Below are 27469 nucleotides of genomic sequence, written 5' to 3'. Positions count from 1 at the left end.
TGGGGCTCACCCGCGGCTGGCCCGCCTCAGCTCAACAGGAAACACGAGCCCCCCGAAAGGAAAACCCAGGGGGATCAGGGAGATGGGGGAACGGTCGTAACGGGACGTCCCGTCCTGTCCCGTCCCGTCCCGTCCCGCCGGGGAAGGCGGGAGGGAGGGCGGTGGGGAGGAGGGGTTTGGCCGGGGCCGGCGCCGGCATAAGAGGCGGGGAACCCTCGAGCAGCTGGGACGGACGGTGTTCTCCTCAGCCGTGCCGAGCCGAGCCGAGCCGAGCCGAGCCGAGCCGAGCCGAGCCGAGCCGAGCCGAGCCGAGCCGAGCCGTGCCGTGCCGAGCCGAGCCTGCGGCGGGATGGAGGAGCTCTACAGCAAGGCGGAGACCCTCGCCCTTCGGAGGAAGCACATCGGGTAGGGTCGGCGGCGGGGCCGGGAGAGGGGCAGAGGGGAGGAGGAGGAGGAAGGTCAGTCTCTAGTGACAGCGCCCGTCCGGACCCGCTCGGCGCTGCCCCGGGGCTGCTAGTGCTGGGCAGCCCCTCCGGCCCCGCGGCGAGACCCAGCGGGGAGGGGGACATGGACACACAGAGGACCTGTCAGCCCTCTGGCTTGGGAAGTCTCGGGGCCAGCCGGCATTCCCTAGGCAGGTGGGGAATGCCGTCATTAAAACACTGCACATCAAACGCATCATTCACTTTTCCAACAGATCGAAGCAAGCAGCCAGAATGTGGTACCCAGGTGTATGTCTAAAATGTGGCTGTGCAGGGTTGGGGTTTTTTGTGCATGCACCTGCAAACCAGCCGTCTCTGTTGAATGAAGCTGTGGCTATTCCTTAACTGAGGGACATGCAGGAGGGCTGCCAGAGGTTGTGATCTGAGCAATAGTCCTGCCTGTGCATGTATCTGATCCCTCTGCATGGCAACGTTGGTTCATACATGATGAGCAGCTTTAATTATTTCTTCAGTGGATGTTGCCAAGTGAAAAGTAAGTCCAGGTTGTAAAAACAGATATATTTTGCTAATCGCTTCTTAAATGTGTAGCATATATAGAAAGCTTACTAAAAGTTCATAACAAAAGAATCATTAAAGTCATGGTCTCATAAAGAGAGAAAATCAACTGCTTTTTAGGGGCCAGCTCATTGTTAAGGGAGTCCTGCCTGAGCAAGGATTGTAGGATTGAGCAGTGCTGGGCAAACAAAAAAAAACTTTCACAGAATGAACTGACAGGTTAGAGAAAGAAACCTGTGGTCAAGAAATGGCCAATGATGATGGACATTGCTTTCAAAGCATAGCAGAGAAATAGCTGAAGATGTCAGAAAAGAACTATGCAACAGGGCTAGAAGCTGTGAGAAAGAAAGCAAACTACTCAGTATCCAGGAGTCACATTCAGGCTTTACAAGTTCATAACCTCATATAACTATACCCAACAGTAATTCTCAGACTTACCTGGAAACAACTGTGTTTATCCAAGGTCATATAAACACCACTACAGTTCAGAAGACTTTCCTCCTGCTCAGTAATATCATTCAACATAATTACATAGTTGGCATATTCTCCAAGAGTGGGGGGAGGGAAAAAAAAAAAAAGAAAGAAAAAAAGTGTTTAAAGAGTACTTTGGTTAATTTTATAAGGAGCTTGAATTTTGCTGGAAGTCAGTGTGATTTAGATGCTTATAAAAAGCTGCTTTTAAAGGTTTTATCCAAAGCAGACAAGGTGAGAACGTGAGGTTTTTAGGACCTGCTCAGCACTTCTGAAAATAAAGCCTGCAAGGCATTATTGTTTTGTTCTTGACTGTGACCTCTATATGCTACAGTCATCCATTGCGTAATGATTTTTTGGCTATCGTGTAAAATAGTGCTTAACAGCTTACTTTAGTCCCAGTGAGTTACTTGGCCATAGATGTCTGTGAGGTATGTAAACAAACAGAACTATGGCCTAGGAACACAGCAGGACATATAAGGATCTGAAACGACGTGCAGACACTGCTCTCCCGTGAAATCAATTGCAGGCAGTCAAGCTTTGAGAACACCCTTATTAAAGACCAACTTCTGTTCCCATTGTGCCTGGGGAAATGCATGGCTTTTCACTGTGAGCAAGAGCCCCTGCTTGACCACCAGCTGAATGACTCACAAGCTCTTTGCAGAAGAGAAGAATCAACCCACTCAACACTCAAGGAGGGGGAAAAAATGAGAAAACTAAAATGGTGTTATATTTATTATGTTTTAGGTCTTCCTGCAAAGTTTTCTATGCCAAGGACCCTCTGAAGATAGTGCGTGCTCAGGGCCAATACATGTTTGATGAGAAAGGAGAGAAATACTTAGACTGCATCAACAATGTTGCACATGGTAAGCAGTTTGGCTTGTGAGACTGCTTCCATTCCTTAATTTCCAATAGGGATCGGGACACATTTCTACCCAGTGATGATCACAGTGCTTCTCTGAACGTCCTTTTGTGGTTCAGTAATTGACTGCTTGCAAGTAATAACTAATTATTTTCTTCTTTAGTGGGCCACAGTCATCCGTATGTGATAAAGGCTGCAACAAAACAGATGGAACTGCTCAACACAAACTCCCGCTTCCTGCATGACAACCTTGTTCAGTATGCACAGCGTCTCACAGCCACCCTGCCTGAGAAACTCTCTGTTTGCTATTTTGTTAACTCTGGGTAGGTCTGAATTGTATTTTTTTATATGACTATTTTTAATGACTATTTTGCTCCTGTTTTAGATAGACACTCAATGCAGCTTGGTCTAAATCTTACTAAGTAGGACTTAGTAACATGCAACAAAAATATATCCAGCACTGATCAAAACTTACTTCCTATTTGTAGCCATCATATTTAGAGTGATGGCTCAAAACAAGAGAGCTAAAACATGAAACTAGCCTGCTGAATGCTATGCAAAAAAAGTTTGGGGAAAAAAGCAAGAGGAAATTAATTCTGCAAATCGATGAATGTTATACACAAACTGATGAATGCCATTTGTAAATTGACAGATAACCTTGGAATCAAGTTAGTCTTCTTTAGGCAGTTCAGTAGTCTGTGGTCGCTTACATGTCCAGAGCAGACAACCTGCAGGGACGTGCGAGCAGAGGGACTGTGACAGATCAGGCTGGAACCTTGAGTCTTCTTCCAGCGCGAAGATTTGTGATGTTGCAAGCACTGGGGAGAACAGAGTTGTGGAGTGTGGGAGATGGGACATTGCTTTTTGGGGGTTAGTGGCTACATTGTGTTCTCAGCTGCAAATTGGTCTCCTTTGTACCAAGGGGAGGTAAATATCTACAGGCAAACTGGGGGAGGGAAATAAAGCATCTCTTTGTTTGCTGTTTATACAAAGGGCTGTTTTTTCTTTGCTCCCTTACAGGGCACTTATAGTCTCAACCTTAGCATTGTAATCTGTAGAGTAACAGAGTCTGCTGTGCTGATTTATTATATCCGTGAGTCCTATGCCTTGTCATCTGTCAGAATACCCTTTTAGCTGGAAGCACTTCTTCGCTGTTATGCTGTTGTGTCTGTTACTATGCAGGTCTGAAGCAAATGATCTTGCTTTACGACTGGCTCGGCAGTACCGTGGGCACCAAGATGTGATCACCCTGGAAAAGTAAGTACGCAGAGTAGCTCGTGTGAACGCAGCCAGCAACTCCTGCCATTACTTCAGAAGCAGCTTTGCAGCAACCCCCTGCTGTTTGTACTCCACTGCCTGCTGAAAGAAAAGTTTTGTTGCTTTTGTCTTAGAACAGGTCAGGAAATCCCTTTTTCACATTTGGATAAACACAAATTTTGAAGATCTCTGAAAAATAAGCTTGTCGGTCACCCCAGAAGGTCAGTCTCCTGTTAGAGGGCATTTCCCACAAAGATTCCCAAAGCAATTCAGGCCAGAGACTTAAATGCTGGTTTCAACAGCAGTGAGTGGTCTGGCTACTGGACTGCTCTAGAAAAGGGCTTTCTGTTTGTCACGTGTTGCCGGACATGTTTCATTTTGCACAAACAAATATTCAGTGATCAAGAAGAAAGATCCTGTAGTTCTGCAGCAGTGCTGCAATGATGCTCAACTCTCCTCCAGTGAACACAAGTACGCACACAAAACCAAGTGGCTGCAAAATCAGGAGCCATTGAGAGGGCTGACAGCCACAGGGTAGGTGGCTGACCACATTTCAGGGTTTTTCTATCCTAGATGTAGCTGCAGGTTTGGTGACATTGCTGTAGTACTGGATTTTCTTCTTAGATTGTGATTAGAAAGTCCAGACAGAGCAATTGCAAGGGCACATGTCTCTATCTGAACAGCACAAAGCTTGTTTGACTCAGCTGTGTTCAGACTCCTGTCAGCCACACGCTAACCTGTGTGTGTTCTGCTAAGAGATCGTGACACGTCTTTGATTTGGTTTGAGGTTCACTTCGCTTCAAGTTTAAAGCTGAACAAAAGTGTTTATTATTCTCTCAATAAAGATGCTACATGCTTTAGGCTCAAAAGGCTCTGGTTCCTCATTTCTAAATCAAATGGCCTCAGTAGTAGCCAGCTTTAGCATACTCTGCAGTATAAAACTTTTTTATTCAAACAATATCCTTTTCTTGACAGTGGCTTCTGTCAAACTCCCTCTCCTGCAGTGCCAGCAGGGCAAATAGTGGTGTGCCGCATAAGGTCCCCACTTCTCAATGCAATGCACACTCCTGAGAGTCTTCACAACCATGTTGGAGTCTAGCTTGCAAAGCTTGGGCTGGCCAGAGTGGGGCCCATGGGTTGGAAATGAAGGAGCTGGACCCACCCTTCAGCTCCAGGTAAAGCTGCTAGGGCAGCCACCTTGAAGTCAGTGCAGTCCAGGGGACATCATCTTAGTCTGTCCCCATGCTGGCACTTGATTTTATCCTGTTTCCACTCTTGCTAGTGAATTGAAGTCCACAGCAATTTCATATTGTCTTTGAGAGAAAGCCTGAGTAAATTAAATCAAGATCCCTTCACAAACAACGCTACTGTGTTGCAGATACAGTTGCTTATTCTGGATTATGTATAGGCACAGTTGTAAATTTAGCTCTCCTATACATTTGTTGAAAAGTGACTTGGATATTTAACACTCACACAGTGCTTACCATGGCCATGTTACATCTCTGATTGACATCAGTCCCTATAAATTTAATCAGCTGGGAAAGGACAGCAAGAAGGAGTATGTGCATGTGGTAAGTGTAGTTTTCATTTTGGTTTGGGTTGGGTTTTTTTGGTCATTTTTTTTGCCTGTGATGCAGCATATTGAATTACCCACTTCTGGAGTAAATATACTTTCATTCTGTTTTGCTGATGCTAGTGTACATATGCTTGGCTGTTTTTCAGTGGAAAAAATACAGCAAAATTGTTTGCCTTTGGATTTCTAAGCAGGTGTTCATCTGTGAGGCTGATTTCCTTAATTTTGCTACAGGTTTTCTTAGTCACTGCATTAGTTACACAGTTTGATGAAATTAGCCAATATCCATTGAGTTGGTTTGGCTAAAGATATGCAGGACTTTGAGTCTAGTTCCAAAAACTGGAAAGGCAGATTGCACAAGTTTACACAGATTTGGGTATAGGACTCATGGGTGTCTAAGGGAGTGTGATTTTTCACCTAAATTTGTGTATCTTAAAAAGACAAAGATTTTTCTCAGTCCAGAAATACACACCAAGCAGGCCTTTCCTATCTAGACCTCCTTGCGTTAACTGCACTGCTGAAGTTTTAAACCTTTTTAAACCACTTCCTTTCTCTTATTTACTGAACCTAACACCATTTGTAGAGGTTTGAATGTCCTACAGATTTGTACCATGACTAAAATGCTGGAAGGGAAGTGACAGACTGGAAAACCCCACTCTCCAGTTGCAGAAATGAATCTTCTGCAAGAATCTGAAATAAGGTGGTGGATGGGTACTCATTATTGTGTCTTGAGGGAGAGGAAGGACAGTCTTGAAAGGTGGATGAGGTAGATGATGGTTTTTAACAACATCTGCTTTCAGTAATATTGAACGCATGACAGGCCCAGATTGAGTTTAAGCTCCAGTAAGCATTTTTGCAATTCAAAGCAAACATCCAGGCTGTCCTAACTCCTATCACCTATTTGTGTGGAAAGCCAATAAAGTGGAGCAATAGAAAAGAAAGTAAATGTTTCACAGAAGGATGGCCTTTATAAAAACAAATAAATAAATTGGTCTTTTCAGGCTCCTTCTCCAGATATCTACAGAGGGAAATATAGGGAAGACCACCCAGATCCAGCAAGTGCTTATGCTGAAGAGGTGAAAAAGATTATTGAAGAAACACAGAAGAATGGACGCAAGGTGTGTGTTTTGTGCTCTGGAAATGCAGAGGCTTCATCTATTTGTTATGGCATGGGGGCATGTAACAGGCAACTAAGGACTTGTTTCTTTCCCAATTTCATGTGCTTCCCTCTCCCTTCATTTTTCTGCGATGGGTTCTATGTTCAAAATGGACCATTTTTCTACATGATGCTCTTATCATAATTTTTCTAGGCATCAATGAAAGGATCAATTACACAGTTTTATATAAGCAGATACAATCGAAGCTGTTAAATTTCCTATTTTATGCATTGACTCGGTAGATTGTAAATATCATAGGGAAAGGTTTGAGGTCAGCTGAGAAACTACATCACAAATTCTAGTAAGCATATATAAAAAATTCCAGGACATGGAGAAAATGTATTGGTTAAAATCTTGATACTGCATTTCTGAGCCTATTTACTTAAGATAACTTCAAAGTCATATAAAAAGGTGAAACTTTCAATCATACACAGTATGACCTTGACAAAACCAGAAAATTTCTGGACAGGGGTACCTAAAATGTGTGTTAATCTTTTATATGATGGCATTAGTGTGTTGAGACTTGTAGGGCTTGGTCCAAAACCTGCTGAAGTCCCAGAAGACTTCAGCAGAGACTGGAACATGTTCCCTTTTAGTCCAATGGACTTACATCACCCTTCTTTTAGTTTCTTCATCAATTTTTTTTTTATTCTCTACTAACGGATAGTTTTGTTTTTTCTTCCCTTGTTTCCTTTCTTTTGCATATTTCTTAGGTTTTGGTGACATAGACCTGTGGCAGGACAAGTTGTGCTAAAGGCTAAGCCTCACATGCTATGGGACGCTTCGTACTCTTTGGCCGTATACTCAAATGTAGTGTACGGTTCTTTACACGTTACTGCTCGGCCTTGTTTCCAGGAAGACTGCACCAGCACAGAGACCTCTTGATGCTCAGGGAGGGGTTCACAAGTGGTGTGGGGATGCAATCCCTTAAATAGCAGACTTATGCTGAGACCTTGGGGTAATATCGTATCTCTGCTGCATAGACCTCTGCTGTTGACAAGAAACGAATTTTGATGTTCCAGTGTGTCTGATCTGCTGCTCTTACACTTCCTGACTTGAAATAACTTTCTTTTTCATTCCTAGCAACTGGAATTATTTCATCTGTAGAATTTTTCTCTTCTTTTGTCAAGTGCCTCGTGCTGACATTTTATTTGCATAGTTATTTGCATTAGGCAGGGGTGCCCAAAGGCTAGCCGCAGGTCATCTTACAGTTCAACTTCTACCCACCTCTGCCTGGTGTTCTGGATTCAACAAAAAAAACACATATACCTGCAAGCTTTATTAACTTCTTAGGTAAAATGGCACCCACTGTTGTGTGTCTCCTGTAAACTAACATTTGTAAATAAATTTATGTAGCTCCCAGGAGCGTAATTCAACATCCACTGACACCAGGGAAGTGTCATCCAATTCCACAGCTATGGGACAAGGGCTTAATGGAGGTCCATGCATTCCCATCAGGCTGCAAAGGTGGCCCTGGCTACTGCAAATTTGGGCACTCCTGATTACAAAGTGAATAAATCCTTTAGCCATAGCTGTTTTCAAGAGCTCTGAGTTGTCCAGCCCATTGCGTGATTAAATAAAGGCCCACATTTAAACATTTATTTCTAGAGTGTTAGATATCTGTGCCAAGACCAAGTAGATGAACACAGCTCTCACATGAGTTTGTCTCTTGTAGATTGCTGCCTTCATAGCTGAATCCATGCAGAGCTGTGGAGGCCAAGTAATTCCACCTGTGGGCTATTTCCAGAAAGTGGCAGAGTACGTACAGCACTTCATAAGGGCATAAACGGGAAAATTAACCAAAGAAACAGCTTTTTTCAGTATAGACTCATCTAATCAATTCAGCTGTTAACCTTTCGTGTTCTTGGCTATCTGTGGTTCATTTGTACTTATTGAAGAGTATGATTTCAGTTCAATTTTTTTAATGGAATATCAGCTAATTTTTTTAGGTAGATAATTGCCATTCTTTACTTATCTTTAATCCTCAGCCGTAAATTTGATGGAAGATGCAGTTAAACCAGTTATAATCCTGCAGTACCATTGCAGTACTCCCATTTGACATTAAAATGTCAAAATTTTTCCTTAACATATAGCACACTAAAAATTTCATAGCTATAAAATAGCTATAACTGTATTCTTTCTTTTTTTATTGACTTGGCCTCACACTGCAGAATTTCTGTGATGCAGACTGCCTTGTCCTTTATTGCCTAGCCATGTTCTGCAGCACTAGACTTTCAAACTATTGTGTTTGTTTCCAGGTATGTGCGTGCCGTGGGTGGAGTGTTCATAGCTGATGAGGTCCAGGTTGGCTTTGGCAGAGTTGGGAAGCATTTTTGGGCATTCCAGCTGCAAGGTGAAGACTTTGTGCCTGACATTGTCACCATGGGAAAGCCCATTGGCAATGGACACCCTATGTCTTGTGTAGTCACAACAAGGGAAATTGCTGAAGGTTTTGGTGCTTCTGGACTGGAGTATTTCAATACAGTAAGTTCATAGGTGAAGCTTTGCCTTTTTTTTTTCTTTTGGTGAGCATTTGGCAGTTAGAAGTTTTCCAGGTGATCCAGATAACATCTGCATCCATCACTGCATCACAGTACTGAGAGCTCGAGTCAACCACAGTCTAATATCTAAAAGCAAGTGAAGAGGCTTTGAAATATGCTCTGTATCAAGTGGTACATCATCACATGGACCAGCACAAGCTCTCTGGCAGGTCATGCATCTCAGCTCACATCCATACAGATAAATTCTTGCTTAGGTCTCTTTCCCTCTCTCCCTCTGAAATGTTGATCATGTAAAATTTCATTTTCTAGGATAGGCTGTGGTGGTGGAGCTCATGCCCTGGCAGACTTTGCTCTGCAGCTGATACCTAACAAAACAGTGACCCTTTAGGAAACATTTCATCTGTGTGCATGCCACAGAGGTTCAGTCATCTCATTTACTGAGCCCTCTTTCTGCTCCTGTGACTCAGCCTTCTTCCCAGCTACCACAAATTCCCCTGTTTTTAATGGAGTTTATACTCTCTGGTTCAAAATATATAAAATCTGTCATCCACTTGCTCTTCCCAGGAGCATTTTGCCTGCAATCAGCTGAATGCTTCAGTCCTGAAATTTTCAAACTACTGCAACCTGAAGCTAAGGAAGAGGGAGCCCTTCCCTTTCCCAAGTGTAGGGGACAGTGTTCCACAGCCTGAATGGCACAAAATCCCCACCTTTTCAAGCTTTTCCTCATGGCATGCCAAGCAGAAGAGGGCAAGTGAAAGCAACATGGATAGAAACAGAAGAATGTTTTGTTATGATGGGTTTTGATTTTGATGACATGTTTTGTTTTGCCTTTGCTATCAGTTTGGAGGCAATCCAGTGTCTTGTGCCATTGGCTTGGCTGTGCTGGATGTAATAGAGAAAGAAGATCTCCAAGGAAATGCCACACGTGTAGGAAATTATCTCCTGGAGTTGCTGGCTGAGCAAAAAGAGAAACATCCCTTAGTGGGAGATATCAGGTGGGTGCATTACAGCAATGTAATTCTTTCAGAGAAGAAAGTAACTATGCTAGAAAAAGCAACAAACTTGGTGTGAGTGGAAACATGTCATGATTTTGCTACACCTCTCTCTTAAAATGGACTACCCAAAACTGGTATTGTAAGGCAATACTTTTTTAAAAAAAAGTTGTCTATCCATCTGCTTAATTAGTTACAAGCATAGCCACTAGAAAAGTTCTGGGAGAGTAGGAGAAAGAGCCATCCACATGCACTAAGTTGTCCGCACACCGCTGTAATCATGCAGACCTTGTTCAAATCTCTGGTCCAGTTCCTTGTGAGATGTTACTATGGATTTTCCTCATCTCGTGTTACCACCATGGATAATTGCCTTCAAGTTTTTTGGGGGGAAAGGGTTGGGTTGTGGGGTTTTTATACTTCTTTTTTTACATTATTTGTCTCCCTGGCTTGAGATTTTCAGGATAAGAATGAAAGAAAATTATTCTGTCATTCTTATCTGGCCATATAGCTTTAATGAGCCAGGTAAATTTATTTATCCAGAAATATCTATTATCCCATTTGATTGTGTGAAGTCGCCAAAAGATGACCAAAGACGAAGTCTCCTCTCTCACGCTCCTTCCCTTATTTGTCCTCCAGGGAAGGGAATTACAGTGTTAGAAGCAGGTATTGCGTTTGCAGCAGAAGGCTTGGGTTACTGACACTGGATTTCACTTGCCTGTACTTTTCTTTTCTACTCCAGGGGTGTTGGATTGTTTGTTGGAGTGGATCTGGTGAAAGATAAGCAAAAGCGAACACCAGCCACAGCTGAAGCCCTTCATCTTATTTACAAGTAAGTAGTTCTTAAAAACTGTGTGCAGTGATCAAACCCTCCTAATATTCTCCAGCAGCTAGTCATTAATTTAATTTTAGATTTGTGTAGTTTTTGGTAACATAGTACTTAAAAAAGAAAACTTTCAACATCTGTCTCAGCCTGAAGGAAGTGACAGGACACAACATAGTTTTATATCTGTCTAACACAGGTGTTCCCTCTTACCACAGACTCAAAGAGCGTCAAATCCTTCTTAGTGCAGATGGACCCTACAGAAATATTTTAAAATTTAAACCACCAATGTGTTTAACAATGGAAGATGCAAAACACGCAGTGGAGACAATTGATGCACTTCTTACAGGTATGTGTGTCTTAGGGCTCAAAGGAATACTCTTCTTTGTTCATTTCCCAATGAAACACCATCATAGCCTAGGCCATTACATGCAAGGGAAAGTAATCAACTGCATTTCTTACCACTCATCAAACTGCTGTTCTTAATGACAATTATTATAAATAAATACAAAGCCCCATATGTACTTCATCCAAACTTTTAGGCAAAATCCTGCTCTTGAGCCATTCTCTCACAGACTCAGTGTTATTACTCATTTCTGGTCACATATGCTGTTTGTTAAGGAGTGAATATGTTAATTCAGCACAGGCCTGAAACACACTGCAGATACACTGGTGTAACTTTCCATAATGTGCTCTACCTTTTCTTTTTTTTCTTTTTGTTTGTTTTTTAACTAGTGTACTGGAACGTGATTGTCTCACTCAAATTTAGCCTGAAGGTTTTCAGGCTCTATTTGTCTTTTACCTGAGAACCAACCCAGGGGAAAATAACATCACTTATACTGTTAGTATAAGGGCTCTTGGAGCCTGTTATACATGAAATGCTCCCATCTTCTGAGAATATAACAACTAAAGTTAAACTTCCGTGAACCTGCTGGACAAAGGCAGAATTCTGCTCTGAAAGGTCTCTCTGATACCCCTGTGCTACAGTCAAATTCTTAATTTTATTCTGTTCTCTAAATACCCCCAAGCTATACAGTACTGATAGATTAATCACATTGCCTCGAAAAATGTTTTAGGAAGTATTCATCACTCTTCAGTTTTTCTTCTGTGTGATAAATGCCCAGAGGAATAGCTGATTGATATACTTCAGCCAGCTACTAAATATGCTTACTTACCACCCCCCCTCCTTCTTTTTAATTTAATTATTTTATTACTTTTTTTTCAGAAATGGAAGAGGCCACTGGAATGAAGACAGAAAATAATGCATCTACAAATGTACAGTGTAAAAGAAAAGTATGTTTTAAATTTTTTTTAGCTCTTTTTCAGATAGGTGTTCGGCAAAGCAAGTATAAATTACTTTGGTAGGGCATGCCTTCATTTTGGGTAGCGTGAGCAGCTCTGTGCCTTGCAACTGAGTTCAGAGAGTAACTCGCTACTAGAAACCTGAGAGGATTTACCCTGTCTCACTGGGGCAAATCTAAAAAGAGCTGAGTAATCCAGACCTACAGCATGTTATAGGCAAGCCCCTCACCTTATCTGCCTGTGTGCAAACAAGACCAACCAGACTTTGGGCTGCACAAAGTCATGAGCCCAGCAGTCAGCAACTACTGGTTCTTGGTATTACATGCTACTGAAAGATATTTGGCTTTCTAAGCCAGCCTGCAGCCTGGAAGGTGTCCAGGTTTTCAGAGAGTTCCAAGGGTTTTGTTTCTACCACAGCTCCTTGAGTATGAATGGCTGACATGCATCCAAATTAGGACTTTTTAGGTTGCAGCTCCAGCTTTGTATAAATCACATATGATTTCTCACACCCTTAAAAACATGTCACCCTCTATACAGGAAAGCTTGCTCAACTGCCCTTTGGTGGGTTTTGGTGGTGCTGTGGGGGTGGGAATGCAGTAGCTCCGCTGCCTAGGGGTGTAGCAGAGACCTGATGAGTTATTTGCTATATACCTAGATTTTACTAGGTTTGGAGTGCAAGCCTACTCTTACAGACATTTATACACAATCAGTTCAGTTTCTTTCAGAACTAAGAAGTTGTGGCACTAATAGAAAGTCAGGCAGAGCTACCTAATGGGAACCAGGTCCAGTGGCTGCCTGGTGGAAGATGTACACATACCTCCACTGACATCTCCTTTCTGTTTCAGACAACTGAAGAGAGTTCTCCACAAGAAGGTGCAAGTGAAAGCATCGGCCACATGAATGGAGCTGCCTGCCGACAAGAAAATGGGATTTATTCAAAAAAACGCTCAGTGCCAAGTAAAAGAATAAGAACATGAAGAGGGAAAGTTTCTTCATTTGGTTTGAATTTGTGTCCGTCTTGCTTTTGAGATGAAGAGTGCAATAGTCTGAGTCCTAGGATCTGTTTGAGGCCTAGTCATGCCTTCCATAAACTGGCTGAATTCCTATTAGCTTCAGTAGGTTTAAAATACTTTTTCAGATACATGAGAATTGTGCCATGTGGCTTGAAATCTAGATGTGACAGAATGGACAAGTGATACAAAAATACCTTGGTGCTAGTGGCAGGCATGACCTAGGTACACAGACTTGGTGAAAACTGCAGATTTACCCATATTACGCAGAATCTGATTTGCTTAACTGCCATAAAGCAAATGCCAATCCTATTGAGTTTAAAAATATATGCCTAACATGCTAGTTACACAATATTTTAAATTTCAATATGTAATATTGAGATGTTAATTACTTCCCATGTTTTAATGGCTGAATTCACTAAACAATGCTTGAGAAAGAAATTCTTATTATCTTCTAGTGTAACTTAGGTCCTATGGACCATATTCCCCGCTGATGTAAATTGGAGTAGCTTTGCTAATGTCAGCAATGCTGTATTAAGAGTCTACCACTCTAAGTGTAGAGACACAATGTCTATGCAGGGCACTCTCACTATAAATTCAAAGAAAATGAAGAATCTAATTTTCTATGAATAAAGTGACTTTTATAAATATTTATATAGAGTAAGATTTTAAATTCTTTTTTCCAGAAGTGTATAGATTGAATCCTATGAGTCTATAAAATATGGACGTAAAGTATATATAATTTCAAACACACTGATTGATTGAATTTAACCTGAAGGTCTCTCAAAAAGAGGTTCCCAGGGACAGCCCAGCTTGCATTCCCATGGATTTTAGTTGCTTTGAGAGTTGTGGGAGTTACTACCTGATCCTGTCAAAGCAGTGCTGGTACTTTTTGTCAGTGGTGATGAAGAGTTGCACACCAGTCGCATGGGATCCTGACCCATAAATGCTAACACTGGGTAGGTTACTAAAAGGAGAGGACCACTGTATAAACCATGCATGCAACCAGTGCCTATCTGTGCTGTAGATACTTCAGACTGACTTGCCTCGTTGTCAGTGCTAAATTTCAGTGGCAGCATACAAGCCCTGCTTTTCTTTCTTAGTACATGCACAATTCCATGCCGTGGAGGACACTGAGGGCTTTCCAAATAATTTGTACTTCAGAAAAAAATACAAAATGTATTTATTTTCTCTTCAATGTTAATACCCTACATTCTGCTGTTTCCTAATTGCTAATTCCTAATAATGATCCTACTGATATGACTGAAAATTTAGCACTTTATCTAATTTCATTTCCACAATTTGCTACATTAATATTGATGTTTCTGGTGTAACGCTTTCCAACATCCTCAAGCTGGCTTATTTTCTGTTTCATGATCCTTGAATAATTCATCCATAAAAATAAATCTCTTGTTTATAATGACGATGGGTGGTAGGTTTTTTTGTTGTTGTTGTTTTTGGTTTTTTTTTTTATTTTATTCTTCAGTAATGCCTATTTGCTGAGGGAAGTAACTTCAGTTTTAGCTGGAGGTTGTCCCCATGCCAAAGCAGAACTGACTAGGCTGTGTTTCCCTGAGGCACTCAGCTGTTGGCAGCTCTTACCCTTAAGCCAAATGTTGCCTCAGCTGCCACAGTTCATTCCCTGCTAACTGTGCACCAGGAAGGACACCACAGGTCTTTTCCAAAATGAAACTACACAGAGAACTAAGTGAACCTAATTTAAAGGTACAGTTTAAGTCACTCTGTGTATGGAGTGCCACTTCTTACATTACACCTCATCCACTGTGTGCAGCAACAAGCAAGCAAATACTTGTGTGATATATTAGAAAGCTTAAGCTCAAAGGCACAGAGCCCACCAGTCTGTACTATGACACCAGCTGTTGTGGCAGGTCATTAATATTTAATTTTCAAAAGTATGTCAAAGAAATAAACTTAAAAATTCCAATTAGCCTAAATCTAAGGTGGGGGTGGGGGGAGTGGTTTGAAGATTGCAGCCCCGTAAGCACAAGGGGCCTGTGCCTCCCTACTTCTCCCTGTACCTGTGCCTTGGTTTTGCTCAAAATATTTGGAACAACTATTGGTGCAATTCACTTGTGTTTTTCACCCAGCTTCTGCTTCACAAGTCAGAAAGTTCTCTACCTGTTGGTTCTGCTTATTTTGCAAAGTGCAGATTACCTAGAAAAACTGAGTGTTCTATTTTCTTTAAACAAGAGAGCATATCACTCCTATGATGCACACTAAAAAGAGCCACTATCATTTAAATGGAGGAACAAATCCAACAGATCGTTCCAGTAGTTGAGCTGGATCTGCTGGACTTACTATTACTACATCAGTGTTCCAACTCTATCTCAGCTGCAAGATTATGCACATTCCCTACTGCGAAGGCCTTACTAATTAAAAGAGCCTGACTAAAGGATGAGAGAGTGGAAGCAGAAATAATTAAGGCTAAACACAGGGACCACAGTTCCAGTCAGCTGAACTGATCAAATATATTCCCTTCGCTAAACAGGCAAGGCTTTTTTCCCCTTTCTGACTCCATTTCGCTTTTTCTTCTTTCTACCTCTCCTGTATTGGCTGTGCAAGTCCTGGTTTTAGCCATGTAATTCAACCTCCACCCTAGTCCTTCCAATCATCAGACATCTCCATAAGCCAGTTCCACTCACTAACCTTGCAGAATAAAAAAAACACCACACCTTTTCCCCCCAGGTTTTCTGCAAGGCTAAGGAACAGGCTCATGCAGGAGTAAGAGACGGTGGAGTGAGGGAAAGGCAGGAATCCATCCCAAGTGGGCATCACGCTGGAGTTTGTTACTTGTATCTTCACTCTAGGTCATCATCCTACTGGAATCTCAATCAAGAAAATTTTATTGCATTCTCATAGTTTGTCACTGTTTTTGTCACTTTTTATATTGCACATTTATACTTTAAAACAAACAGACCAGTTAGAACAAGGGAACAAGAAAGGACAGTGCTTGCTGCAAATACTGATGAAAATGTGACACTGAGAGTCTGAATCCACTGCCAGTTAATTCTGCTGCAGAAAAGAAAGCAGGACTGAGACTCTGTGGAGTCAGGAAGCTGTGCCTTAGACAGCACTGTTCTGGAGACAAGAATCAGCATCCAAAGTTGCCATGTCAGCACAACACTGCAGAACTGCCAGGGAAGCAGAGTATGCCACACGTCCTCATCTGGGGAGAAAAAGCTCAGTCTTACCTCTATAAAACATTGCAATGGGACTACAATGAATAGAAGAATTATGCAGGGGTATTATATTTTGTCTGTTGCTTTTCAGATAAATGGTTTCTTAGACATACAACAGCCTCTTCTCAGATAATACATTTATAACCTTCACAACAGTTAAGCTTGGTGGCTGGGAAATAACAGACAGCCCCAACACATCAAGATTCAGAAAAGTCCCCACACTCACATCCAGAAGCAGCAAGCTCTGATTATATCTCATAAAATAAGGGAGGTAAAGGAAGGGGATCAAGGGACAAGCCTGAAAAACTTATTTTACATGTGTCATCACAATGCACAAGGTGTTTTTATTTAAAAAAATAATAGAGACAAAAAATTCATTTTTAATATGGTAGAAGTCTGGGTCAAATGTCTGACTGGGGCAAAAAAACTTCAGCACCAACATGCAAAAAATCACACCTAAAAGAAGTCAAAAACACCCATCATAAAAATATAACTAAGTGGATGCCTCTTGTAAAATGAATTTGTACAGGTATGTCTTGGACAGTAAGCCCCCAGTGCTGCAGCTACTCTAAGCTAAGAGCTGAAAAAACCAGAATGTGATAAAGAAGAAGCAATTGGTAATATGCTAGACAGGACCAAGTAAGGCACTGGGATGTACAGTTATGTACTGGGTATACACACTGAAGCATATTGTAGCTGCATCTTTGACCTGCCTCTGTGGGCTTTTTCTCCATTTAATAAAATAACTTCGAAAAATACCAAGTGACTTATACTTGCAAGCAGGGAAAATTAGCTCATAGCAGCAGAAAGGTTGGTTTAATTTTCCAGGTTTCTCAGTGATGACTTGAACAGGTGTTGTAGTAGTGTCTCTTTTCACCCTGGACCTGGCCTGTGCTGCTGCCAGAAGGATTATGTAAGGAAACACAATGCCAAATGACTGTGACAGAATTTCCCTATCTCTGCTATCCACATACATTTGTATTTTCCTACCTGGAACATTTGATTTTTTTGGTGCCTGTGGTTCAGCAGAAAAGCTGAATTAGAAAAGGCAAGTTTTATCTTTGCATTTCCTACTGACTTGTTGTATGCCTGGACTGTGTCATGTTGTCTCTGTAGGCCTCAGCTTCCAGAGATGCAGTGTATCTCACAAAGGCCAGGAGAGACAACTCTGCAGAGGAAGACTCTTCATGCTGATATTTCATAAGGAAAAGCATTTGGGCCTAAATGAAAACCCCAGATACAAAGCACCAAATCTTTAAAGCCTTCACTGAGCTTTGCAGCTCAAGACCAATGTGCACTAAACAAAATGGTCTTCAGTCTCTCCCACCTCTCCTCACAGTCATTCATATGTCTTAGGTAAACACTGCTCCAATATCACAATGACATACATTTACAACAATATGGAATTTAAAATTAAATTAAAGGAAGGGGAAGGGGAAGAACATGAAAAAGTGTGTTTTGGCACAGCACTGAGGACTGCTAAAAGTCTTTAATAATCAACAAGGCAGAAAGTCTTGGGGTCACATGAAAACCTGGAAAGGATTCCTGGCTTCAGCCTATCATTGATCCATTACATGACTCAGATAGTGACTTAACATCTTTATGTCTCTATTTACTTCCACATATAAGAGCAGCTGTAATAACCTTTATTATGGTTTGTAAAGGTTAATCACCCTATCAGGAACAATACTGATGATACAGGAATGCAAGACCCAAGGTAGAGCTAGCTCAATTTACTTATTTGCAGTTACCTCATTTTATTCCTTACTTGCCTGTGGTTTTGTCAAGGAATAAACCCCTATAATCAGCAGTATATAATCAGAGACTGATTATGTTAAATATCAGGAAGCAATGAAAAGACACAACCATAGAACCACAGTGACACAAGTAATCTGGCTAGCATCTCCAAGGAAGCTTAAAGGTCTGTAAATACATTTTCAGTTGCCACAAGACACTTCTTTAAACAAATAGAAAGCTTTCGGTGTCCATTCCTTAGTTTCTTCATTCTAGTCACAAAATAAGGCATGAAAGGAGTTCCTCTGGAAAATGCACTGCTAACATGCTCCAGTGGCTGGCTCTCGAGAACAAAGGTTTCTGTTCACAGTGCTTATAACCAGCTCTCAATTAAGTTAGTTTTCTTCTGTTCTCTATTAGGCAAGACACAGGGCTTATAAATCATAAATAAACGAGACCATAAGGGCAGACTATATTTTGCATATTCACCTTTGAAGAACAGCACTTGAGAGCAGATGAGACCTACAAGTCTCTGAGACAGGACCAGATTCCCTTCCAAATTATGCCTCTACACAAAAATAATCACAGCATTTAATGTTTAATACTTTCATTTTTAATAATGAAATACTACTTTCAATTTAATGTTTAATACTTTAATGTTTAATACAATTTAATACTTTCTTAAACCACAGTTAAATGAGGATACTGGTATTTTTGGCATTTTTCCAAATGCCAGTGGAAAAAGAAATTACTTCTAGTTTACTAGATTTGATGTAAGAAAGATTTTTCCTGACATAGATGTGTAAATATAACAAATACCTACAGGTAAGGACTGCATCTTCATTCTTTCGCCTAAAGTGCCTTAAACTACTTCCCAATTCATGAGAGAGGTTGGAGAGTTACCTGCAAGCACTGTATGGAACTGTTTGCCCACAAATGCACATGGCTTCATATAAAATTCAGAAGACTTTTCCTTCATGCCTATTTTCTTATTTGCTGCATCCCAGTGAGAGTCCTGTTCTCTTTTTACTGTACCTACCCTACACTATAAATGTTTTCCCAGTTTGGATTTGAGAGCAGGGGGATGGGACACACTGGAAAGCATGCTAAGAGAGCACTTCATATTGCAAACATTCCCTCCTCCCATAGTACAGTCAAAGCAGCATAAGCCTTCAGGTTCTGCTGGGTACCCATCCCTAGGTTTATTTTCTCCTCACTTTTTTTTGTCTTCCAGCATCATAAAGTTGCCGAACATCTTCTTCCTCCTTATCTCTCAAAAATTTTCCAGCTACTAACAATACTGCCTTCTGTAAAAACTTGCTATTTGACATTCCAGAAGAACAGCCTAGAAGAACAAATAGCAGCTGCTTAGACTCGAATTTCTTCTAGAAATAATACGTGTGCATGTACATTATGCATATATGAGTAGGTTTGTGTATCTACACACATATATGCACAAAGGCTTACAGAAATATGTATACAGACGTTCCAAAGCAATTTATCTGTGAGGCAGCCCCTTTATTCTCAATAAATGTAATACTAAAACAGAGAGAACCTCCATTGGACATATTTTTGAGATGAAAAAATGAATTTTATGAAGGGAGGGGGACTTCCGTAGAGACTAATACTGGCAGGTGAACCCTTTAAGAATACTTCATCATACTGCTATCATGGGAAAAGTTATTTCCACAGGTAGCAAAGAAAAGGAAAAGCCAGTAAGGTACCTGTAGGCCAGTGCTGGAAAAGAAGGAAATACTGTCTAAGTACAAATCCTGAAAAACAGAGACTTAAAAGTGGGGTTGACAAATTAGACTACATTAACAACAACAAAATCCTCACTTAAGGTCTTGATTGCATGCCATTCTGCCATTCTTCAAACTGAGAAATCTTTGCACCTAAACACATTATATGGATTAACCTGGTTTACCTATAGGTTTAATAGTGTCAGAAATGGGTTTTTGTGGAAAACCTTGCAGCCAAAAAATGCATTAGAGATCCTTGAAACATTAAATGCCTAGAGAATGCCTGTAAAGAAAAATAGCAAGGCTTCTTCATGCAGGAAAATTGTTGGAACCTACAACCACTTTGCAACCTTATGTGCAGTTCTTGTGGCAGAGTTTATCTTCCCTGCTAAAACCTGGCAATATGTTGTCTTAGGCATCAGACTTCATGGTCTTGAGCTTTCCTAAGGTAGAGTGGCTCTGCTCTGGGGGTGAGTGTGGGGCTGTAAGTCTCTGCACCTGCAATGATGCTACAGGTTACAGAGTTCAGACACCTGTAAACCTGGTGCTCAAATGTCTGAGACCAGTGTTCCACAGGGATTATTTAGCTTTTTGAAAACAAAATTATTTCTCAACATGTATGGGACCTATATGAATATTTGCCAGAAGGCCTAGCATCTTCAAAATTGCCTAGATGAAAATTATCTTTCTGCTCGCTTTTCCTCTCACCCTCCCACCACATCCAAAAAAAAAGTGTATGGAGAGAAACAAGCACAGCTACCTTTCCTCATCTCCTTCGCCTAAGGCCATTCATGGACTGCCCTCCATCCTGCCTGGTTTCAAGGCAGGCTTCTAGGCCAATTGCTAGGGGGCTGAAAGTCAAAGATGGCAGCTTTGACATGTCCAGTAACAATCCCCCTTTGCTTGCTGAATGGTGAATTAACTCAAGACAGTCCGTTCTTTCTTTCCTGTTTTTCCAGACTGGTTTCTATTCAATTAACTGCTTTATACTTACACAATAAACTCCAAGGCTTGCCCAAATACAGTGTTCACTTCTGCAATAACATCCGTCAGTCACACCTGCATTTTCTACCACCGTGTTTTTTGCCTTCACTGGATGAATAGTGCTTCATTTGCAATGTCTCGTTGCAGAGCAAACATGGCTTTTGGCTCCTTTTGACTGATCATAACTTGCAGCAGGCTGCTCAAGGGAGAAGGTTCATGGCAACCGAACCACGGGCACGAAGAGCAGATCACATGGGGAGAAAGTGGTGACACACTCCAGCCCATGGGCAACAGGTTGTCTTAAGCAAGAGGCAAACAAGAAATAAAAACAAGGAAGCAGAAGAGTCATACAACTTTAAGCACCTTCTAAGTGCACAACAGAAGGACAGATGGGAGAAATCTCTGCCAGCCAATGGAGCAGGTAGCAGTGGCAGTGTATTTCCATACCATATAAACGTCTGTGTGGAGATTAATACAATGCAGCTCCTAGTATGGACTTGCTGAGGGCCTTAGAGCAGCAGCATTGCCTCATCTCAGATCCAGGAATCTCTCCCACTGAGGATACAATGATGGCTTTCTTGAACTGGTTGAAGTTTTTTGACAGTACACAAGTGTTCCCTCCATAAAAGCCTATGCAGCTCCTAATGGTGCATCATGTCTGCCTCACCCCTTCTGTTACTGAACAAAACATGCAGTAATCCTTCAGTACCCGAGTTCTCCAAAAGATGATCTACTTTCCACAGGAAGACATGTACTAGCAACTTAGCAAGACCTAATTCCATTGGTCTGAAAAAAACTCTTGTTTCTCACAGCAGTAGGAAATTTAATTTTGCACTGCCTGTCTTTCAAAATTTTTTAAGTCTCATAATTTGTAGAATAGCAGTGGAAAAAAGAGTCTCGTGACTCTGTTATCAGTCCATTTTATGTAACATGTTTGCAGTGAATGATTAAACAAAAAGATTATTGCTTAGTAAGTTTTGAGTAGTTGCCCAGAAATCATGCATGCAGAGCCAAATACTACCGTTGATGCTTAAGCACTTTTAAAAGGATTAACTAAAGTAGATGGTGCCAAAATTCATCCTTTGAATAGGGAGGTGTGCCTGCCATTGAAACATCAGTGACAAAGTCAACATTGATTTGAAACTTGACAAAAAATGCACCAGGAACGTCATTCTCCTGTTGATTTAGAGATGGTGCTAATGTACACTGAAGGACAAATATGTGGGTAATGAAGTTGGTGATGGCCACAGTTTGGGCAAATGGGGATGTGTAAGCTCATGCCTTTGACAGTTCTCTTCGTGTTCCCTTTATGAAAATCATAAACATTCATGTGACCAACCAGGCTATTCTGGAATAATTTACCTCTGTAATGCTATGAGTGATGTTCACAGATATTTCATTACTTAAGTTTCAAACGGTCCCTGAGTTGCTGGTTACTTAACAATTTTCAGATCAGGCATATCAAAAGTTCTGCTCTAAATACTTGGGCATACACTATCACAGAAGAATTGACAAGGTTCTCTATTACTTAAAAAATATGGGGGGGTTAGTGCCAGCTCACAAAATGTTGTGAGAAGCAAATCCAAAATGAACTACAAATGCCACTGCAGATTTTATAGCTAATTGTCTTTATTAAATGTTTTTGCAGTTTGCTCAAGTCTAATAGAATTACTTGTCTGTACTTGTAAGTTAATTCTGACCAGGATAGAGTAAACACACATTGCAATAACTATTGCAGAATAACTCATGTGTGAAAACCTGTTCTGGAATCAGTCTGCCTCACTGCATTTTAGATTAATTCACTCACTCTGAAAGGAAGAATTCAGGATCTGACACATATCAGAATTGAGATCTCTTTTTTCAGATGTATTTGAGTTTGATATTTTCTCTCACTGTTCCATTTTCAGTAGGCTTTTTGCCATACATTTAATTTAGCTCTGCAGTGAGGATAAAGGGAATAATAAAAAAGAAGGGAGTTCTTCTGGAGAACCTCTTATTGATTAATTCCTGCTGACATTCTTGATTTGTACAGAAGATATTGTAACTGATGTTTGTAGGGTATCTGTACCTTTAGGTTCAGAACTTCAGGACCACAGTACCCAAGACCCTTCTGTAGTTTCCATAGCAGACTCTGTCTCAATAACTCTGAAAGGAGTAGGGAGAGGAGCAGCTTGGACACTATAGCTCCACAATGAATGACCATGGCATCCAATTACATTATTTTTAGAGATATGCATAGTTTTGCTCAAGATTTTGTTTGCCATAGTCTTCTAGAGATTCTGAACACATCCATGATGGCACTAGGAATCAGAATGAGCAGCTCTTTAGACAGTGTTTTACTCCTTTTGCCTGCAAGAGAGATTAGAAATGAGCTCATTTCCAGCACCATCTAGCAGGCCAGAATTGCTTACACAGTAACTTTTAACTCTGGTAGAATGGGATGATCAACCTCCTCCAATGGGGCTCATAAAGTCAGAAAGGAAATATTCCTCTGTGCATGCAGCCACTCTTTCTATTGGGAATGTTTGAACAAAAAACATGTATAAAAAGACAATAAAAATTCAAAGTAGTGTCAATAGATGACTTCAGATCATTGAAGGCACCCTGTATTTCTTTTCCTTGGCTCTAGTTCTGACACTCCTAAAAGCTGGTGCTCTGAACAAAATGGGTGTTTGTATCCTAGCCCTGGGTTAGCCAGACAGGAAACCCAGTTTTCAGTACTGTGCTCTTGATCACAAAGCATACACCTGGAGCCAGGATTTGAGGTGACAATTTTAGGCTGACTACTACCAGATCAAAACCACTGTGGCCACAAGCTACACTGAGCTGATTCAGTACATACACAGTTTATTAAATTCTGGGGACAGAGAGAGTGGAAGTTTATTTTGACAGATATTATGCCAGATGAGGCTTATACTGTCCTGTTGCAGATAGCACAGAGTCTATAAATTCTGTGCTTTGGTGAATTTGACAGAAATTCAGTCATCAAGTGTATTCATCTCATCTGTGTGGAATCATGGTTCCAGAATGCTTCAGAAGTAAACAGAGCCAGTATCTGGTCCTGGATATGTGCCCTGAGGCTGAGAAGTTAGATACCAGTCTGATACAGATGCCCAACAAAGGCATTCAGTGCTCTGGTAAAACTGCAATTATTAATCTCCACAGCAGGACTTAGGTGATCCTCAGATTCTGCTGATGAAGAATGCTGCTGCAGATGATACCCAATCATGTTCACTACTTTGAACATGGCAGTGATGATGATTTTCAGTGTAAGACAATAAAATGAGAAAAAGAAGAGGTACAGCATCTCTGAAGTGTCTCTACACTTCAGTAGCAGTACTGGATGTAAAATGGCCAGCAGCAAACAATGCATTTTAAGACACATAAAATCTCAGTGTGTGGCAACAGTTACAATACTTACCGAGGTATGTTAGCACTTGAAACCCTGTGTGGCTTAGGTAGGGAGCCACTGTAAGGAACTTCAGACAACCTATATGTGCTACCCTTTATTTCACATGAAAATATCCAGCCAGAGCATGATACAGACTGAACTCAGGGACATGGAATAACAGCAGGAGGTCTTCACTGGTGTTTCACTAATTTGTAATACTCACTAATTTGTAATATATAGTAGGAACAATCTAAAACAGATGAGGTGTTTCAGATTATGAGAGACTTTCTTCATTGCTTATGACTTCTGCAGGGAAATGTCTTGATACCTGTCCCGCATTAATTCCTTGCCTCCATGGACTGCTCATTTTTAAAATGCTGGAAAGCACTTTTCCTCAAGAATCTAAGTATTTCTAAGGTCTGGAGCAACCTCGCAGAGTAAGAGAGACAGAGAGAAGAGTGTGCATGTCCATCCTGAAACATGCATGTAAATATTTGAACCACACAGAGCTTTCCACATGAAAGGATGTATCAAGCTTCTGCTTGCTCATCAGCTCTATTAAGCAAGGCTTAAATTTGTTAGGATGTATCATATTCTCAGATGGTATAAATTACTGTGGCGTTTCTGGCCTCAGTGAAGTCATGCAAGTCACAACAGCCTTGGGTCATTATCTTCACTCACAGTCCTGCATCCCCCATCCCATGCATTTGAACAACTGTATGAAACCAGTAGTGTTTCACACCCAAAGTACACAGCCAGCCTGAAGTACAAAGCTACAGTCCATCAGTTTGCCACAGCTCACACACTCTCAGGTTATGCTGACTTGCACTAATATAACATAAAAATGAAGTACCAACACAACTTTTAAAAATGGTTGAAAGAGGTGTCAGTTTGGCTTGCAAACAAGCACCATGCTGGATCCTCTTCGTTCCTAGCATTAATTTCCTTTGGTGCTCAAAACCTTTAAAGAATTCATTTTTTCCCTCCAGTTTCCTCACCATCAGTGTAATACAAGAGAACAACCTCTACTATTCTGTCAAATATACTTGATTCATTCTTTGCCAGACACAAATTATCAAAAGTTATGAGTTGAGATCTCCAATAATCATCATATTCTCAAAAACAATTTGTAACGTATTAGAATATTTCTTTGTCCTTTACTTTCAGGGTGTGTACAAAAGCTTTCTGTGAAGCCACTTCAGAAACTTTTTTTCAGAGAAAATCATCTGGCTCCATGGACACGATCAAAGCAACACTTTCTGGTGAAACACACTTTCGAAGAACACATCTAAACCTGTATATTTTAAAATAAAATTCTGGGTAAAGAACTTCTCCAATATGCATTGCTTCATCTGTTAAACTTAGAACTGCTATTGCACAGACCTACAATGAACTTGGAAAGCAAAAAACACCCTTAAGAGCCACAGCATTAGGCTAAGCCTCACTTCCTAAATCCCCCACACCCCTTGTCAAGCCCACACAGAATCTGCTATAGAGTTAGGTGTCTTCTGCTCTCTGTGACATTGCTCCCTCCCAGTGCTGTTCAACATGATCAAATATTTCTCTGGCCTCTCAGGCACCCAGCCCTCCTTGCATCACTCCACTGACAAACTATGACAACACCTCACATGCTCTGGAGCACGTGGTTTGTCAGGCAAAGTCATACCTGCTCAGTACTGAAAGTTCTTCATGGTCACGCTCAAAGAAACCAAAAAGCTGCCAGTAGAAACTCGTAACTGCCTATGAAGCCCTCAGGCCAGAGAGGCTGTCAGGATGACAGCAGCTACCTGGAAAAACACAACTGGTTCTGTTCTACAAAAAGCAGAAATTGTTTCTCCGAAGCAACTGTTCACTCTAAAACATCACAGTCTTGCAGTTAGCCATGGGGCCACCAGGCCTGGAAGTGCCCGGGGCAGAGATTCTACCCCACCATGGCCCCAGGACACAGGATATTGTTTTAGGAGCTTCCGCTCTTTGCTCTGGTGTACCCCAAGTTTCCTCCTGGAAGTTTGTTTCTGTTTTGGTTAGGCTGGTAGGGAGAAGAAACTTCTTCAATGTGAACAACCACATTCTCTATCAACAGTGCAGGAACAACCTGTTTCTTTTCAGGTGGAAATAAAGGTCAGATAACTTCAGGCTCTGTCTATGGTTAGCAGTGCCTGCAAACATTTCTGGATGAAGCAACTCAGCTGTCTGTCCTATTAAGTTATTCTCATGGTGTGTTGCATGCATGATGATGGCCCACAGCTTTTTTCCAAACTGTCCTGGATAAAATTAGTGAGTTGGTGCAAGTAGACCATTCCCAAATGACAGGTTGGATGAGCTCATCCTGCTCTTGGAGGCTAACATCAATGTGAGCCATTCTGGGTCACAGGAGCAGGTGAAAAATGATTAGGACTTTTTATATTTTAGTACAAAACTACTAGGTCATTCTCACCCTTACATCTTTTACTACTCTTATGTCTGCTGCTTTTAAGATTGACAATACAAGCCTTAAGTCCTTCTACAATTGTTGGTCTAAATTTATGTGGGAATTTACAAGTTAGCTCAGGAATGATTGTTTTCTTTTAAATTACTTAAGTGAACCTGAGTCTCAGAAAAACATGGATCTCAACTCAAACTTTGTTGGTTGAGACCATGTCTAATTTTACCGTAAAGCAAATTATGCAACAGGATAACCTGCTTACTGTGTTGGTTGAGTCACCTTCACCACAGGCTTTCACAGGAGGTGATATAACACCCTTGTAGGCTTACAGAATTAGTGACTGTGCGTTGATTGTGTGACAGGAACAATGTCAGACTGGAACACAGAGAGGATGTAGCCTAAGCTCTGGGTATGTGATTTCTGTTTTTATCGTGCAAAGCCCCCAGGCATAGGGAAAACAAATATAAAATGATGTGCCAGAAACCTTACATGTCATCTGTATTCCCCAAAATAATGCAGTAATCAGGTTTTTTGGAGCACGTATTAGACAGCTAGTAACACCTGAAACAAGCAGTCTAAAATGACTGACATTGCTTTTTGTTTCTCCCACCCAGTTCATAAGTTCTTGAACCATCTTGGTACTGCAAAGGTTCAGTGACGTCTGTGCCCTTGACGAGCAACAAGCTCCTGACCCCACTCGTGCAAGGATTTCATGGAATCTGTAATCACAAAAGTTGGCTCTTTTCCTGGGTTGTGTATGATTCAGGCTAACCAGAGGGCAGAGGGAGCAGTAGCCAGCAGATACACCCTGCAGAGGTGGTGAGAGCATGACTCAAACGCTATCCCCATAAGCTATCATTTAGCTGTTTTGCTGCATTTAGCTATTGCAAGTTCTTTTGCTTGATGTTTAATTTCTTACTGAACCTTGAGCAACCCGGTAGGAAAAATTACATCAACCATGAGTAATCATTTGTTTGTAGCTAGTTACTATTAAAACTACCAGGTAGCTCAGTCAATAATAACAAAAAAAAGGCAAAAACACTCAATAAA

General features: G+C 41.1%; 1 protein-coding gene across 1 annotated transcript; it reads left to right on the top strand.

Moving 5' to 3' along the window:
* Positions 1 to 231: 231 nt before the first annotated feature.
* On the top strand, positions 232 to 14366 carry ETNPPL (ethanolamine-phosphate phospho-lyase). Its single transcript, XM_042050078.1, has 13 exons — positions 232 to 405; positions 2217 to 2335; positions 2495 to 2654; positions 3514 to 3588; positions 5066 to 5159; positions 6163 to 6279; positions 7994 to 8076; positions 8577 to 8802; positions 9660 to 9814; positions 10551 to 10640; positions 10850 to 10980; positions 11857 to 11924; positions 12779 to 14366. The coding sequence occupies exons 1-13, from the start codon at positions 350 to 352 to the stop codon at positions 12908 to 12910; spliced, it is 1506 nt and encodes a 501-aa protein (XP_041906012.1). The 5' UTR covers positions 232 to 349; the 3' UTR covers positions 12911 to 14366.
* Positions 14367 to 27469: the final 13103 nt, after the last annotated feature.

The sequence above is a fragment of the Corvus kubaryi genome, unplaced genomic scaffold (genome assembly GCF_017639235.1).
Source record: "Corvus kubaryi isolate FWS band 111438036 unplaced genomic scaffold, C.kubaryi_AGA036_p1.0 71, whole genome shotgun sequence".
Lineage (NCBI taxonomy): Eukaryota > Metazoa > Chordata > Aves > Passeriformes > Corvidae > Corvus > Corvus kubaryi.
This window is presented reverse-complemented; position numbering and strand designations above follow the sequence as displayed.

Excerpts from the sequence above, each read along its gene's own strand:
- ETNPPL (XM_042050078.1), top strand. The coding sequence starts at position 350 with ATGGAGGAGCTCTACAGCAAGGCGGAGACCCTCGCCCTTCGGAGGAAG. Across the intron at positions 406-2,216 it reads CTTCGGAGGAAGCACATCGG|GTCTTCCTGCAAAGTTTTCT; the intron begins GTAGGGTCGGCG and ends ATTATGTTTTAG. Across the intron at positions 10,641-10,849 it reads GCCCTTCATCTTATTTACAA|ACTCAAAGAGCGTCAAATCC; the intron begins GTAAGTAGTTCT and ends CTCTTACCACAG.